This window comes from Gasterosteus aculeatus, chromosome 18, assembly GCF_964276395.1.
Source record: "Gasterosteus aculeatus chromosome 18, fGasAcu3.hap1.1, whole genome shotgun sequence".
Lineage (NCBI taxonomy): Eukaryota > Metazoa > Chordata > Actinopteri > Perciformes > Gasterosteidae > Gasterosteus > Gasterosteus aculeatus.
In genome coordinates this window covers 6,289,698-6,303,436 of record NC_135706.1, presented here as the reverse complement: position 1 = coordinate 6,303,436, position 13,739 = coordinate 6,289,698, and the positions used below count along the sequence as shown (strand labels likewise).

Here is a 13,739-nt window from a genome sequence, read left to right as displayed (position 1 = left end):
GTGCTGCGGGAGTACGGGGTAAGGGGGTCCTTGCTTGGGGCCATCCAATCCTTGTACGCCCAAAGCGAGAGCTGTGTTCGGGTGCTCGGCAGTAAGTCGAAGGCGTTTCCGGTGGGGGTTGGCCTTCGCCAGGGCTGCGCCTTGTCACCAATCTTGTTTGTGGTCTTCATGGACAGGATATCGAGGCGTAGTCGGGGGGAGGAGGGTCTACAGTTCGGGGGGCTGCGGATCTCATTGCTGCTTTTTGCAGATGATGTGGTCCTGATGGCATCTTCCGTCTGTGACCTCCAACTCTCACTGGAGCGTTTCGCAGTCGAGTGTGAAGCGGTCGGGATGAGGATTAGCACCTCTAAATCTGAGACCATGGTTCTCAGCAGGAAACCGATGGATTGCCTACTCCAGGTAGGGAATGTGTCCTTACCCCAAGTGAAGGAGTTCAAGTACCTCGGGGTCTTGTTCACGAGTGAGGGGAAGATGGAGTGTGAGTTTGGCCGGAGAATCGGAGCAGCGGGGGCGGTATTGCACTCGCTTTACCGCACCGTTGTGACAAAAAGAGAGCTGAGCCGGAAGGCAAAGCTCTCGATCTACCGGTCAATCTTCGTTCCTACCCTCACCTATGGTCATGAAGGATGGGTCATGACCGAAAGAACTAGGTCACGGGTACAAGCGGCCGAAATGGGTTTCCTCAGGAGAGTGGCTGGCGTCTCCCTTAGGGATAGGGTGAGAAGCTCAGCCATTCGCGAGGAGCTCGGAGTAGAGCCGCTGCTCCTTTGCGTCGAAAGGAGCCAGTTGAGGTGGTTTGGGCATCTGGTGAGGATGCCCCCTGGGCGCCTCCCTAGGGAGGTGTTTCAGGCACGGCCAGCTGGGAAGAGGCCCCGGGGAAGACCCAGGACTAGGTGGAGAGATTATATCTCTGCACTGGCCTGGGAACGCCTTGGGATCCCCCAGTCAGAGCTGGTAGATGTGGCCCGGGAAAGGGAAGTTTGGGGTCCCCTGCTGGAGCTGTTGCCCCCGCGACCCGACCCCGGATAAGCGGTTGAAGATGGATGGATGGATGGATGGGAGTGTTTCCAGACGGGTGTACTTTAATTCAGATGAGTGTGCATAGCACCAACACCAACATCAACACCGTGAAAACTAAAAAGGGAAATAACAAAGGCAATTTAGCCAGATACAAAATAATCCTTTGACAAATGCACTTTAGCATACATGGATAACAGCATAGCAGGCAACAGTCATTATATAAAATTAATTTACATGAAATACAATTACAATGAACCACATACCTCGCTCCGCATATCAAAGGGTGCTATAAAGTGGTAATCCAGGGAAGTCCGCCGCCATTAGCTTAATGTATTAAGTTGCTAGCTAGCTTCTCGTGTCTTCTATTAAACAGATGTGAGCATGAGCGCGAGAAAATAATGGATAAAATGGCTATAAGGAAAATAATGTATTGGACGTTACCGAGCCATGGACATCAAAAAAAAAAGAAAAGAAAACGAGCCAGAAAAAGGGCAAACCGTGCAAACCGTGAGTGAAATCACTGGTCGCGTTATACCCCTCTACAACAATTTTGATTACTAGTCAAGCTGCATATTGCGGTATGACAATGTGGCTGGTTGGCCGGAGCAGGCTGTGACTCCTAGATGACTTGATCGCAAGGTGGTGGGCGGGAAGTTGACTTGTCAAATAGGGGTCCTAGACAGCGGCTTGCTCTGGCCGCCCGGCCGGGTCATTGGCGGCTGGGCGGGCCCAACTATATTTGTTGAAATAATTATCTAGCTCTAGAACTGCTTAACAGCATTACCCACGAGTTCCAAGGAAGCCTGCTATGATGGCAGAGTGGTACATTGGACGTCGGCGCAGGCTGTGATTCCTACTCGGCCTGCTGGCAAGGTGGTGGGTGGGACGCCGGCTCGTCAGCTAGGGGTCGGCCTTGTGGTTGGGGGCGGGGCCACCACCAAATGTGATTATTCATTATATATATATATATATATGTATCAAATTCAATTCATTTCAAGTAACATCTCAAGAAAAGACAAGACACCACAACAATATACTTTAAAAGAACACTCACTGGGTTTATTCAGCTGCATTACAACATTTATTAAAAAAAGAAAAATTGCATAATTTACAGATCGAGTCTGAATAATAAACATTTGACATTGTTATTACTTCTGATTCCAATTCTCCAATATAAAACCTGTGTTTTATTACTCACGTAATAACCTTACAATAATCAATAAAATGACTGTTCTCCATCCTCTTGTCATATTCGATGTAAAAGCGAATTGTAAAATCAGGCATCGATGAGAATTACATATTTGGTCATTTTCTTTCTATGCAATAACGATGGTCCTGTATCCGGACGCAAGTGAAGAGAAGCCAGTCGGCTGAGCGGCCTAAAGGGGTTAAGTTTAGGTTGCAGTCACCCATGGAGCCAAGGGTTTTTACTCCGAGTGAGTGATGTATCATTACTAAAGCAGTAGTAAAATACGACAGCAGACTTTTTACAAAGGCAATCTGTGATTGCCATGAAACGATTTCAAATAATGGAAATAAATTCAATAAAATAATTATGAAATCATGTCATAAAAAACAAGGTCCACTGACAAAGTCACAGTATTTAATTGCAGGTATTTAATTTCAAGGCTGGCACGATGAATTCTCAAGCTGCACGGTCATCTCCCACCTGGTAAAGACTATTTTGTCGACTTGTGCAGGAGTGTCCGAGGCTGGGAGCCGTACGTTAGTTAGACGAACAGTTGGATGACGGGTTGTACAGAATCTGTTGAATGAAAACCACAACAGCGCTGGTGAGGGCAGGTGTCTCGGTTGCTTTTATTTCCCAAACCAGTAGTGAAAAGCCGTGAGTGTAAACTCGTCTCAGATCGGTGATATCGTTGAACACCGCCGTCATATTGACTTTGAATTTCGCGGGGATTAGCCTTACAACGTAGCTGGCGTAGTGACGTCACCGCGCAAATGTCCAGCAATATCTCGATTTTAATTGGTCCATGTGAAACGTAACGCAGATGATTACTTGTGTAACTTGCAAAGGCACAGCCGAGTTGTGATTTTCGCCGTAACCCTGTCAGTGACTAATAATTGGCGCTATAAACACATAAAGTGTTCTCTTATAGTGTGAGGCACTTAAACAAACAGACAAAAAAAATCGAATCCAGTCGCCCAATGAGGAAGTAATACAAGTTTTGAGAATCTGCATCTATCCACCATATTATATTCAACTATATGATAACCAACAAGTAAATTTGTTGAAAAGAGGGCAGGGGGAGGGCATTTCAGACCAGAATATCACTGTGCACTTTTCATAGTTCTACCAAAAGGTTTTGAAAAACCTGGTATGTACAATGCAATGAGCAGTTTTTAAACTCTTTGTGCTATATATTTTCATAGACCCAAATATATTTTCATAGACACAGATAACATGAAAAAGCTCATCATTTTGCAACAGGGAAGTTGAATATCTTGTGCGTTCTTACGTAGAGGATATTGCAAGCTGCAAATGTATTTACTTACCCAATAAATAATATTGTCTGCATATATTTAGAATCCTTTCATTGCCTTAAATGGAGTAACTGCACGTGCAATTAGAACCAAAAACCAATAATAAGAAACGTGAGCATTATTTAACAGAACGACGCTCCAGTGTGTGAGCTCTTTTCACAATGCACGTAGCACCCTCTTGTGGCCGAGTTCTCACACTACATCTAACGCATTGACCTATAAACATTCTTTTTTTTAAGTCTTCAGTCAAGGTAAGTGTAGGATATTAAGAAACAAATATACGACCCGGTTCATAAAATTAATTTTAAAAAATGCATATAGTGTACAGCAGAATACAGCCATGATTCTAAAATTGTGTAATCAATAAAGTAATGACAATATTGTAAAACCTCTGTAATTTTGCAACTGTAATAGAATAATACCAATGTACAGTTATGATTGTATTTAATGTAATAACTTTCACACCTTTAAGCATTGTTAAAAATACCTGTAGGAACCATTGTTCTCGAGTTCGCTGGTGGAGGCAACAGACGGGCACTAGGGATGGTCAAAAGGACTGACCTGGGGCCTGTTGATTGCTGAGACCAGCGGCTCCTCAGCTGAGATGTTCTTTTTACCACAACACCATCTCTTTTATTAAATACATTTGATTTTAACCTTTTGATCAGCGCTGACCTCTGTCCGTCCGGCGTTTCTTCGTTTTTGAATACAACAATTTGGTGACCCCGACGTGATGAGAGCAATGGACGGAGGGAGGAACAGCTGATCTGAACAAAGCCCAGCGATCGATTTTCTTCACTCACACGGCGCCATCGAAAAGGTAACCGGCAACCAGTTGTCTTAAAACCGAAATGCTGAATAGTTTATCATAGAACATTTAGGTGTGAGTGGACAAGATACCAACAGAGCTACGACCGATCACCGCTTTAAGACAAGGAACGTTGTTGCATTTCACCCTTTATTATGCATTTTGTTGTGCTTGGCTTGGCTCCTTGGTCAAAGCAATGCAAATGTGTGTACATTATTTCTTCGGCCTGTTGTTAAATTAATGCAGTAACCATAAGCCAATGAAAACACAAATTGACACTGAGGAGACAGTGGTGGACTTGTGGACCAGTAATACAAAATAAAACCAAGCATTTTTTTCCAAAGCTATTTTAGTATTAATGTCATCTAATACGATTCTACATGGATCCTTCCTGGGATGCACGCTACATAATAAGCACGAGCAGGTTTACAGCTTAAGTGTGTATATGTGTACATGTGTGCGTGTGTTTCTACGTACCACTCCCCTCTCCCAAATGACACTCATCCTGTCCTGGACTCCAGCCACTCCGTGAGGGATCTTTGTGAAGTCGTCTTTGCCCAAAGCCCTCTGCTTGATGCTAAATGGACGGTGCTCTGATGCCACAACACTCAGAGAGTCGCTGGAAACAAGATGAATGTTATTGGTCCAAATCATCACTAAGCATCGACCCTGCTACGTCTTTGATATCACTGCTGTATTTTAGGAGCACGTCCCACTTTGTACTGAGCACATACTTTCCCAGCAGGCCCATGAGGTAGCCTGGCGTGTTGGGGTCGAGGCGGAGAGGAGGGACGACAACGTGGGCGGCAGCATGAACCCAGTCCTGATGGTAATACTGCATCCCGTTCAGCACGGCGTGAGCCACCGTGGTCTCTGCGTGGACCACCTTACCTGCAGGGACAAACAAAGAACATCGGTTACAAGAAGACAATCTGCTTCACGTCGTTGCCACTGTCAGAATCTTTAATTCCTTTAATTCAAATTACCTTGCATCGAAATTCATATTTCAGTTCTTTTGCTGTCCAAAGAAAAACTACAGTATGTGTGTGTATTCTGCATATTTCTCCTTAAGGGAATTAACATTTCACCGTAGAACATTTTGTGCATCTACATCCAGCCAGTTTAAACCCCTAAATCGAGAACTAGAACTCCCCCTTTTGTCAATATCAAGCTTCAAATCTAACTTTCAAACACATATTTCATACCCTTGATAATGTGATATTATTGTCATTTAAGCATACCAAAAGGAAATACAACATGGAATCCAAACAAGGTCATGACTAAATGTGATAATGAATAACCTTTGATATTAATTTACTCTGGTCGACTTATTTCGATACCCTCCGGTCCACTGAAGCCTTGTTTCTGCAACATTTCAAAACGCACACACAAGTGATGACAGAATCCAAATGTTGGCTCCTAAAATGTGAAAACTAGCTGTCTAGTATGTAAAGAATCCACAATGAATGACAGACACACAACAAGTATTTTTCCTGTGCTGGACATTCAAAGAAGAAACACAGGCATGTGTGGCGGTTGTGTGGTGTGCACCTCTGCCACCAGCTCTCCGTTCTCAGCGTGGACTCGAGCGACGGCCCCGATGTCTTTACAGGTCTGCAGCGTCTGGTAGAGCTCCGAGTCCCTGAGCATCATCGTATCTTTGTAGGTCATGAACATCTGGAAAGAGTTCACTCCGTGCTCCCTCACCAGGGTCTCCATCTCGCTACGCACCTGACCACAGGACAAAGGTCAGGGGTCAAAGGGAGAGGTTTGGTTTTATGTTTTGTAAGTTGCAGCCAGAAAGAGATAATATTGGATTCACATTAGTGAAAATCAGAAGCCGCACAAACAAACACATTCACTCACTCATGGGGGGTGAACAGTGAAACGTATATTTATAAGTGTGAGGTCTGTTAAAAACTGGCAGTTCATGAGGTTCAGTAACACGTGAATGAATCATCACGACTAAATATATGCATTGGTTTTAGTCGACATTGCATCAGGGAATTTTGTGAACATTTTCTGACCTTCAATAGACAAATAATTGATCAGTTGAAGATTAGATTAGGTTACGGTGAGTGATACAAACGGGGATGTTATTAACAACTAGATTTGCTTATAGATGATAAATTTAGCATATGACCCAGCACACACATTAACAGTAGTGATGCAGTGCTGTTCAGGCAGGACCAGCGCCATGACCATGGTGTCTCCACCCATCAGAGCCGCGGGTGAGGTGAGGAGGGTGAGGCAGGAACGATGGGAGGCAGAGGAGGTGTTGATGATGATTCGTTCTACCGTATTAGTAATAGTGTAATTATTTGTATTTACCTGTACTATGCATTTTTGTGGAGCTCTGCTTCTAATGTCTCCACTACCTGAAATAATCCAAACTGTTTGAAAATAACAGAACAATCTATTGGCTCGTATTTCCCCTTCAACAACACAAAACACGTCAGTGACATAGAGGAGGTCAGGTCAGGTCAGGTGAACTCTGAATGACCTTATTCTCCTGACGCCACGTTCCAGTGACGTTTGGTGAGGTCAGTAAGTGACATATCGCCGCTAGTTATAGGGAACACGTCATTACCCACAATGCAATGGGGTCAGCGTTTGGCCCCTTTCAGACCCAATAACGTGAAAAATAAAGTATTTAATGCCATTAAAACGTTGGAAAATAATGTATTGGACGTTACCAAGCCATGGACATCAAAAAAAAGAGAAAAGAAAACGATATTCAGTTACATTTTGTTTGGTGGGATTCATTCAAGCTTCCTTGGAGCAGAAGCCTCCCTCCTATGCACCGAAAAACATGCAACATTTATGATGCTATCCAAAATACACACAACCAAAACATCCTGTAACTATGACACTGTGCAACACACCAGCAATCTCCCGAATATGACTTCCTACAGCAAGCAGGAAGTTACGGGTTGTTCCGGCATTGGAGCCTACATGCGCCAAGAGTCAATGAAACAACCATATCGGTTGTGTTGTATTTCGATGTCGGACTTTTGAGTGAAATGTCTTGACAACAACACATGATTTGCAGAATTAATTAAAATAACTCATTTCTAGCGCCCTCATCAGGCCCAAATTGATCCTTAGATCATATCTTAGTGGCATTACGGCCTCAGAATCTCGATCTTGTTTAAATTCTTTTGTATGACCCTACTCTCTTTTGAGAAGAACAAAGTGTACGTTAATGTATCATGTATCAAATAAATTAATAAATCAACTTCTTCCTTCAGGACTACTTGAGGCTCTAGCAGTTGAGCACCATGAAACAAAGGAAACAAAAGGACGTTACTTCCTCTTTGAATGCGGTTTACTTTTATTGTATGTAAAAATGGCATGACTTTATGACACAACATTTGAAAATAATAAGTATTAATTAACTTTGTGGAAAACATTACAATAATATTAAAAAATAAGTGTAGATTACTTTTGCAATGGTGTCACCTGGCTGGTTGTGTGAAGGTAAGAATGCAAAATAGGTTATGATAAAAACCTATAATGAAAGATAATGCTGGGTAAAATGTTCGCATTCAATTGTTAGTAATCCTACAGGTTTTGAATGAAACACTTATATCAGGGAATTATCTGCATTCATGCACTTACCCAGACGCACACACAAACACACTCACACACACAAGTATATAAATTCACCAATGTAATCGGAGTCTGATTAGCAGTTGACGTGCAGAAGCCACTGAGATCTCTTCTTCTTCCTCTTCATTCTGCTTCACCCTCCAGTCTGTTCACATTTAATATTTCATGAGCAGAGAGCTGCTATATTAGGACACGGGTTTTATCCATTCACCCACATAATGCATTAAGCATTAGATGAGACCTGTTCATATTTACCAATTAGGTATCAATATCATCAATCCCAATACAAAATCCGGCTTTGGATATCAGACAAAAGATGTTTGTGAGTTGTTATTCTTACAAAAACACCTCACGGTCATCGAGCGGTGATGACCTAATTCCCTATTTTCAGTAACTCACACTAATCGGTCCTATACATCCAGTTTATAATGGACCACTCATTACATTTTTATGAATTCATGAATCCCTATTTTTCTCTCATCTGTCAGAGGCTCTGGAACTGAATGCTGCATTGCTGCACATTGATCCTGGCTGGGAAAGTGGTATTTTGGTATGGTATTTTTTTTATTGGAGTCATTTTACTAACTGTGCTGGTGCTGCCCTCTGCTGTAAGAAAAGAAATCATTGGGCAACTTGGGTTCCATCTCAAGGCTTATTTTCATCCGTAAAATAATAGACAACCTTTTCTTAAATACTCTTTGAATGGGCAGTTTTGTTTATGAACACTGGACATACAAGTGGATGCATCATTAAGATCCTACTCATTTTTTAACAAATCGATCACTTAATGTCACAATTGGTGCCTCTCAAGTCACACAGATTCATTTCTGTTGATATTGTAGTTATGAGAAGCGATAAACACATCATTTTTCATACTCTGTAACTGATGACAACGCATGTGTTTATAATATGCGTTAAATGCTGAACATCCTATCGTTGTACACCACTGGGGCAGAATAAATGTGACTCAGGTCACACAAAGTGAAAGGGTTGGACGGTGAGATGCAGCCGTATCGTCACATTAAGTCTGTCACCGTACATTTAATGCAGACTTTGCAAGGTAAATGAACTATGCATGAATGCATGAATGTCTGCGGGTACAGTCAGTTTACTACATAGATCTACAAAATAAAAGTGTTTACGATCTGAAGAAATATCTAAATGAATGAAACATAAAACAAATATGTAGATATCTCCATAAAGCTCACATGGAGGCCACTTATTGCTTTCATGTGTATGAAACTGATTTGCAATTTTCAGATCTCAATCCAGCTCAGTGCCCCCCCCACACCCACCAAGGCCTTTGAAAGTCTTCTAAGCTCTTGCCTTATGAGATGACAGTTAACGACAAATAATCTTATTCATAATATGAATATGAAAACGAAAAGAAGCAATTGATAAATAAACCAGGTTGGTAACATAGTCTCTGACATTCCTCTGATCTAATTTTTTTTAATGTACCATCTAAAATCTTGATTCTGTTTCTTTCTAAAGAACACCAACGAGCCCTCTTCTTTGATTACCAGTCTTTCTTTTTTCATACAAAGTGAAATCATACAGAGATTAAACAAATCAACATCACATGGTCTTTGTGTTTCATTTCTTACAATTCTCTAGTTGTTCCAAACAGAGAAATCTAACAGAGACATATTATAGAGTCCAGAAGGAAATTCACACCTGAGCTCCGCCACAGGACTAAGAAGGGTCGCGTTGGTCTTCCTCAGCCAAGTCAGAAAGCCCTTCAGGTTTGAATCGCAGTGGAAACGGTTCATTTTAAGGTTGAGGAAGCTTAGAAAGCGAAACGCGTCGGGGTCAGGGGAGGCTACAAAGTTGTTGGAGAGGTTGAGTACTTTCAGACTATTTGGTAGCACATCAGGCCGCAGATAGGTCAAGCTGTTGAACGAGAGGTCCATCTCTGCTACTGAGGTGAGGCCCTTGAAAAGGCCCCAAGGGAGAGACTGCAGTGCATTGAAGCTCAAGTTCAGAGCGATCACGCGTCCAAAATTGTCAAACAGATTCAAGCACCTCCCCTGAGACCACATGGACTGCAGGGAACTGCTGTGAAGATCCAGAACCTGGACATTGTTCAAACCAACTGCTGGAACCCGTCCACTGATCGTACACCATTGGATTGGGTTTCCTCCGTAGAAGAGACGCTGGAGCTGTTTCAGATGAGTTGAAAGCATGGTGACGTGCCCCAGGTTCGTCAAGCGGTTGTCCTTGATGTCCAGATGCATAACATTACCGGCAAAACGCGCAAGAGCGCTGACCGGTAACGACTTGAGTTTATTGTCATTCAACATGAGATAATCTAATCTTGGGAGAGATGCGGGGAAGCCAAAGTCTCGCAGAGAGTTTCCTGTTAGATATAATGCTTTCAGTTGTGGAAGTCCACTGAATGAGTCGTAGCCCAGAACACCAATGTGATTAAAAGACAAGTCCAACACTCTCAGGTTTGTCAGGGAGGCAAAGGTGTGAGACTGGATTTGCCCCAGCAGGTTGTGTGACAGGTTGAGCATTCTCAAATGTCCCTGAAGACCCTCAAAGGCATGTCGGTGTATCTGATTCAATCTGTTACGGGAAACGTCAATGACTGCGACCTCTTTCAGTGGACGAAAAACCCCCTCTTGCAATGCAAATATCCGGTTGTTCGACAGATCCAAAGTGCGGACTGAGCTGACGTTCAGGCCTACAAACGTGCCGCGGTCTGGATCAGGGAGATTGTTGTGTGAGAATCCTTTACCCATGTGTCCTGACAGTTTGAGATGGGAGATTTCGGTCCCTTTGATGGCTGTGAAAAAGCGTTTGGACCCACTCACGCTGAACGCGTTGTGGGACAGGTCAAGTGTCTGAAAGGACATTCCCCCGAAAGGATTCCCACATTCCTGCCAGTCAAAATGTTCATTAAACATGGCCTTAAGACTAACCGAGGCCAAGTTCAGGAGCGTGAAGTTCTTTCCTTGAAAACCAACCAGATCAGATTCACATATTCTGTCGATTTGGTTCAGCTTGAGATTCAAAACTTTCAAATTAGTCATGTTTGTAAAAAACATTGAGGGCTGCAGTCTTTTTATCTTATTGGCGAAGAGGTCAAGAGTCTCCAAGGAGGACAGTGGCTCCAGATAGTTCTCCTTCAGGATGGACGCTTGCAGAGAACAGTAATCCAGGTGGAGATTCTGCAAACCCGACAGTCCGACAAAAGCCCGCGGCTCCAGTTGAAGGCCGGCGTTGAAGCCGAGCACGAGCCTCCTCAGGCGCCTCTGGCCGCTGAAGGCGTGGTTCCTGATCACAAGAGGCACATACTGTCGCCCCAGGTCCAGCGCCTGCAGCTCCTCCAGGCCCGACAGGGAGGTGGAGTTGATCTCGTGGATGTGGTTCATCTCCAGGTACAGGTGGGTGATGTGAGGAGGGAGAGGAGGAATCCAGCGGAGGTTCTGGGAGCCACAGTTAGCTACAGAGCCCAGGATGAGGCACGATGGGGAACAACCGGGCGCCTGAAAAAGGTTTATTGTTCTTTCACTGGACAGCAATAACCACTTAATGCTTACATTCTATTACAGATTATTTTGTACTGTACATTAATATTTTTCTGATTTAAAGTACTTTCAAAATAAAGAAGTCACCAAAGACCCATACTTAAAAAATCAATTAAGCAGTAAATTTCTAATAGGTTATCTAAGATTCTTTAAATATATATATATATATATATATATGACAACTTCAAAAAAACTTTTATTTGATGAATTGGTATAGATATTTAATGTATTACTCATTAGTGGTCTGAACTAATGTATTTGGTACTCTGGTTTTTCTTATGTAGACGGAAAGGTAAAACAATCTTTGGTTAAAAAGAAAAAAACGATGCAGATACATAATATTTTTCATACATTTAATGTATGTCAAGTCTGAATAATTCACAAAAGCAAAACAGTTTCCACTATACAATAATGTCCAGTTCATATTATTCACCTTTTCTAACAGACTTAACCATATCTTTCTATCTTGTCTGTTAGTCTCCACCACAGTAAAATGCTAAATAAAGATTTGTTATTTCAAATACAATTCTGACTGTGTCCTTTTGTATAAAATATTAGTAAAGAAATAATCTTCTCCACTCACTTTAAACTCTTTCTCTTGTTGAGGTAAACGCTGTACAAATAAACTTAAAAAAAAAAAATCTTTAAACTGCCAGCATGAATTTCCATTTCCTACATTACTCACCTGTAGGAGCACAGAGGCGACAACCACCTGAAGACTCAGCATCCACATCTTCAGCCTGCTTGAAAGAAGAAATGCAAGTCTTGATGTTTCAACAATACACCAGTCTCTGCTGCAATTTGAAAAGCGGAGATCCAGTATGGAGGGATTTCTGTTGGCAGCACTTTTATCTGTGAGTGGTTGCGTCACCGGTGATGAACATTGCATTAGTTCTGCAACGTAAACATGACGCTTAACGGGGTTTCTCTTTTTTCACAATTTACGCAATCAGGGAAGAACGATCGGGGAAGTACGCTTGCATGTTTTGTGCTGGATGTTTTGTTGTTGAGTTTTCAGGTTGGGGTGGCACATTTTTAGTTTTTTCAAAAAATGCCAGGTTTGTGTTTGTTGCAACATTATAAACCTGCTTTAAAGGTTCTTAAGCCCCCAGATGAATCAAAGACTGTTTTCCAAGAAATACTAAAACGATGAATCCGTCAAGAAAAAGACAATTTGTGACTCCACATGCTTCTCAACACAGACGGCCAAGCTGGTTCCTAGCAGTGTTTATACATGTAGCAGTGCTAACAGTGTTTACCTGAGGGGAACAAATGATTAATTACGAATCCTGCACGGTCTCTAAATGGCTAGTAGTGGTTGTAAGAATAGCAGTGACTATTATTCCTTGTATAATGACAATGTATCTATTATACATACTGATATTTTCACAGAGGGGGTTTTACTTACTTCTTCTATTTTTGATTATTTTATTATCCATGCACATTTTTTTAAAGAGTTGCACATTTTCCCACAGTTTCCTTAACAAGCCTCTTCCTCGTTTAGATATTGGAGCGTTCAGGTTACATCTTATTGTAATGAGTAGTTCCAGGTTCTTGGTTGCCACTTGTTTTGGAAACCATCAGGCCGATTATTGTACAAATTAGGAAGCATGCATTCATGCTGGTTAATGTTTCATATTTATTGTATTGGCAAAAACACTGCAGAGTACAGCAGTGTGTGTGTGTGTGTGTGTGTGTGTGTGTGTGTGGTTCTATAACACAGGCCTGGTGAATTTCACAACCTCTGGAGAATGAAGGTTGGTCAAATACAATATAGAGAGGAAGAGTCACAGCTGTTGACTAACATGGTGGGTGTACTGCTGCAGCTTCTCCCTTCAGGTGAACAATGTACATATTACCTACTCTTATTTTAGGAACAACATGGTTTCAATTTGATTCAGCTGGATGTAAATACATTTATTCAAGTCAATTACGAGGTGTTTTTACTTCAATTCAGAATTTTTATGTTAAGCTTTATAAAAAGTGTATTACATCTGACAGGAAAATATTACACTTACTACTTTAGCACATTTATGTCCTCATGCACTTCAGTAAAAAAAGTTTAAAAAAAGCATTGCGGCCCAACAGTTATTGGAGCAAAAAAAAGAGGAGTGGTGGAAGAAGTACTCCCAGTTTTTACTCAAGGAAAACAGTGGGAAAATACTTGCAAAAGTTCAGCATTAAAATTTTTGTTCTTTGAGTAAAAGTATAAAAGTGCTTGGATGAATAACAAATAATAAATAAAATACTTTATG

The 13,739-nt window shown here is 41.9% G+C and overlaps 1 protein-coding gene across 1 annotated transcript; it reads right to left on the bottom strand.

Moving 5' to 3' along the window:
* Positions 1-8,493: 8,493 nt before the first annotated feature.
* Positions 8,494-12,445, bottom strand: LOC120808512 (toll-like receptor 5). The gene is made up of 2 exons (XM_040161477.2): positions 12,170-12,445; positions 8,494-11,442 (listed from the first exon to the last, which is right to left on the bottom strand). Exons 1-2 carry the CDS (start codon positions 12,371-12,373, stop codon positions 9,562-9,564), a joined length of 2,085 nt encoding a protein of 694 aa, XP_040017411.2. The 5' UTR covers positions 12,374-12,445; the 3' UTR covers positions 8,494-9,561.
* Between the last annotated feature and the right edge of the window lie 1,294 nt (positions 12,446-13,739).

Excerpts from the sequence above, each read along its gene's own strand:
- LOC120808512 (XM_040161477.2), bottom strand. The coding sequence starts at position 12,373 with ATGCAATGTTCATCACCGGTGACGCAACCACTCACAGATAAAAGTGCT. Across the intron at positions 11,443-12,169 it reads TCGCCTCTGTGCTCCTACAG|GCGCCCGGTTGTTCCCCATC; the intron begins GTGAGTAATGTA and ends AACCTTTTTCAG.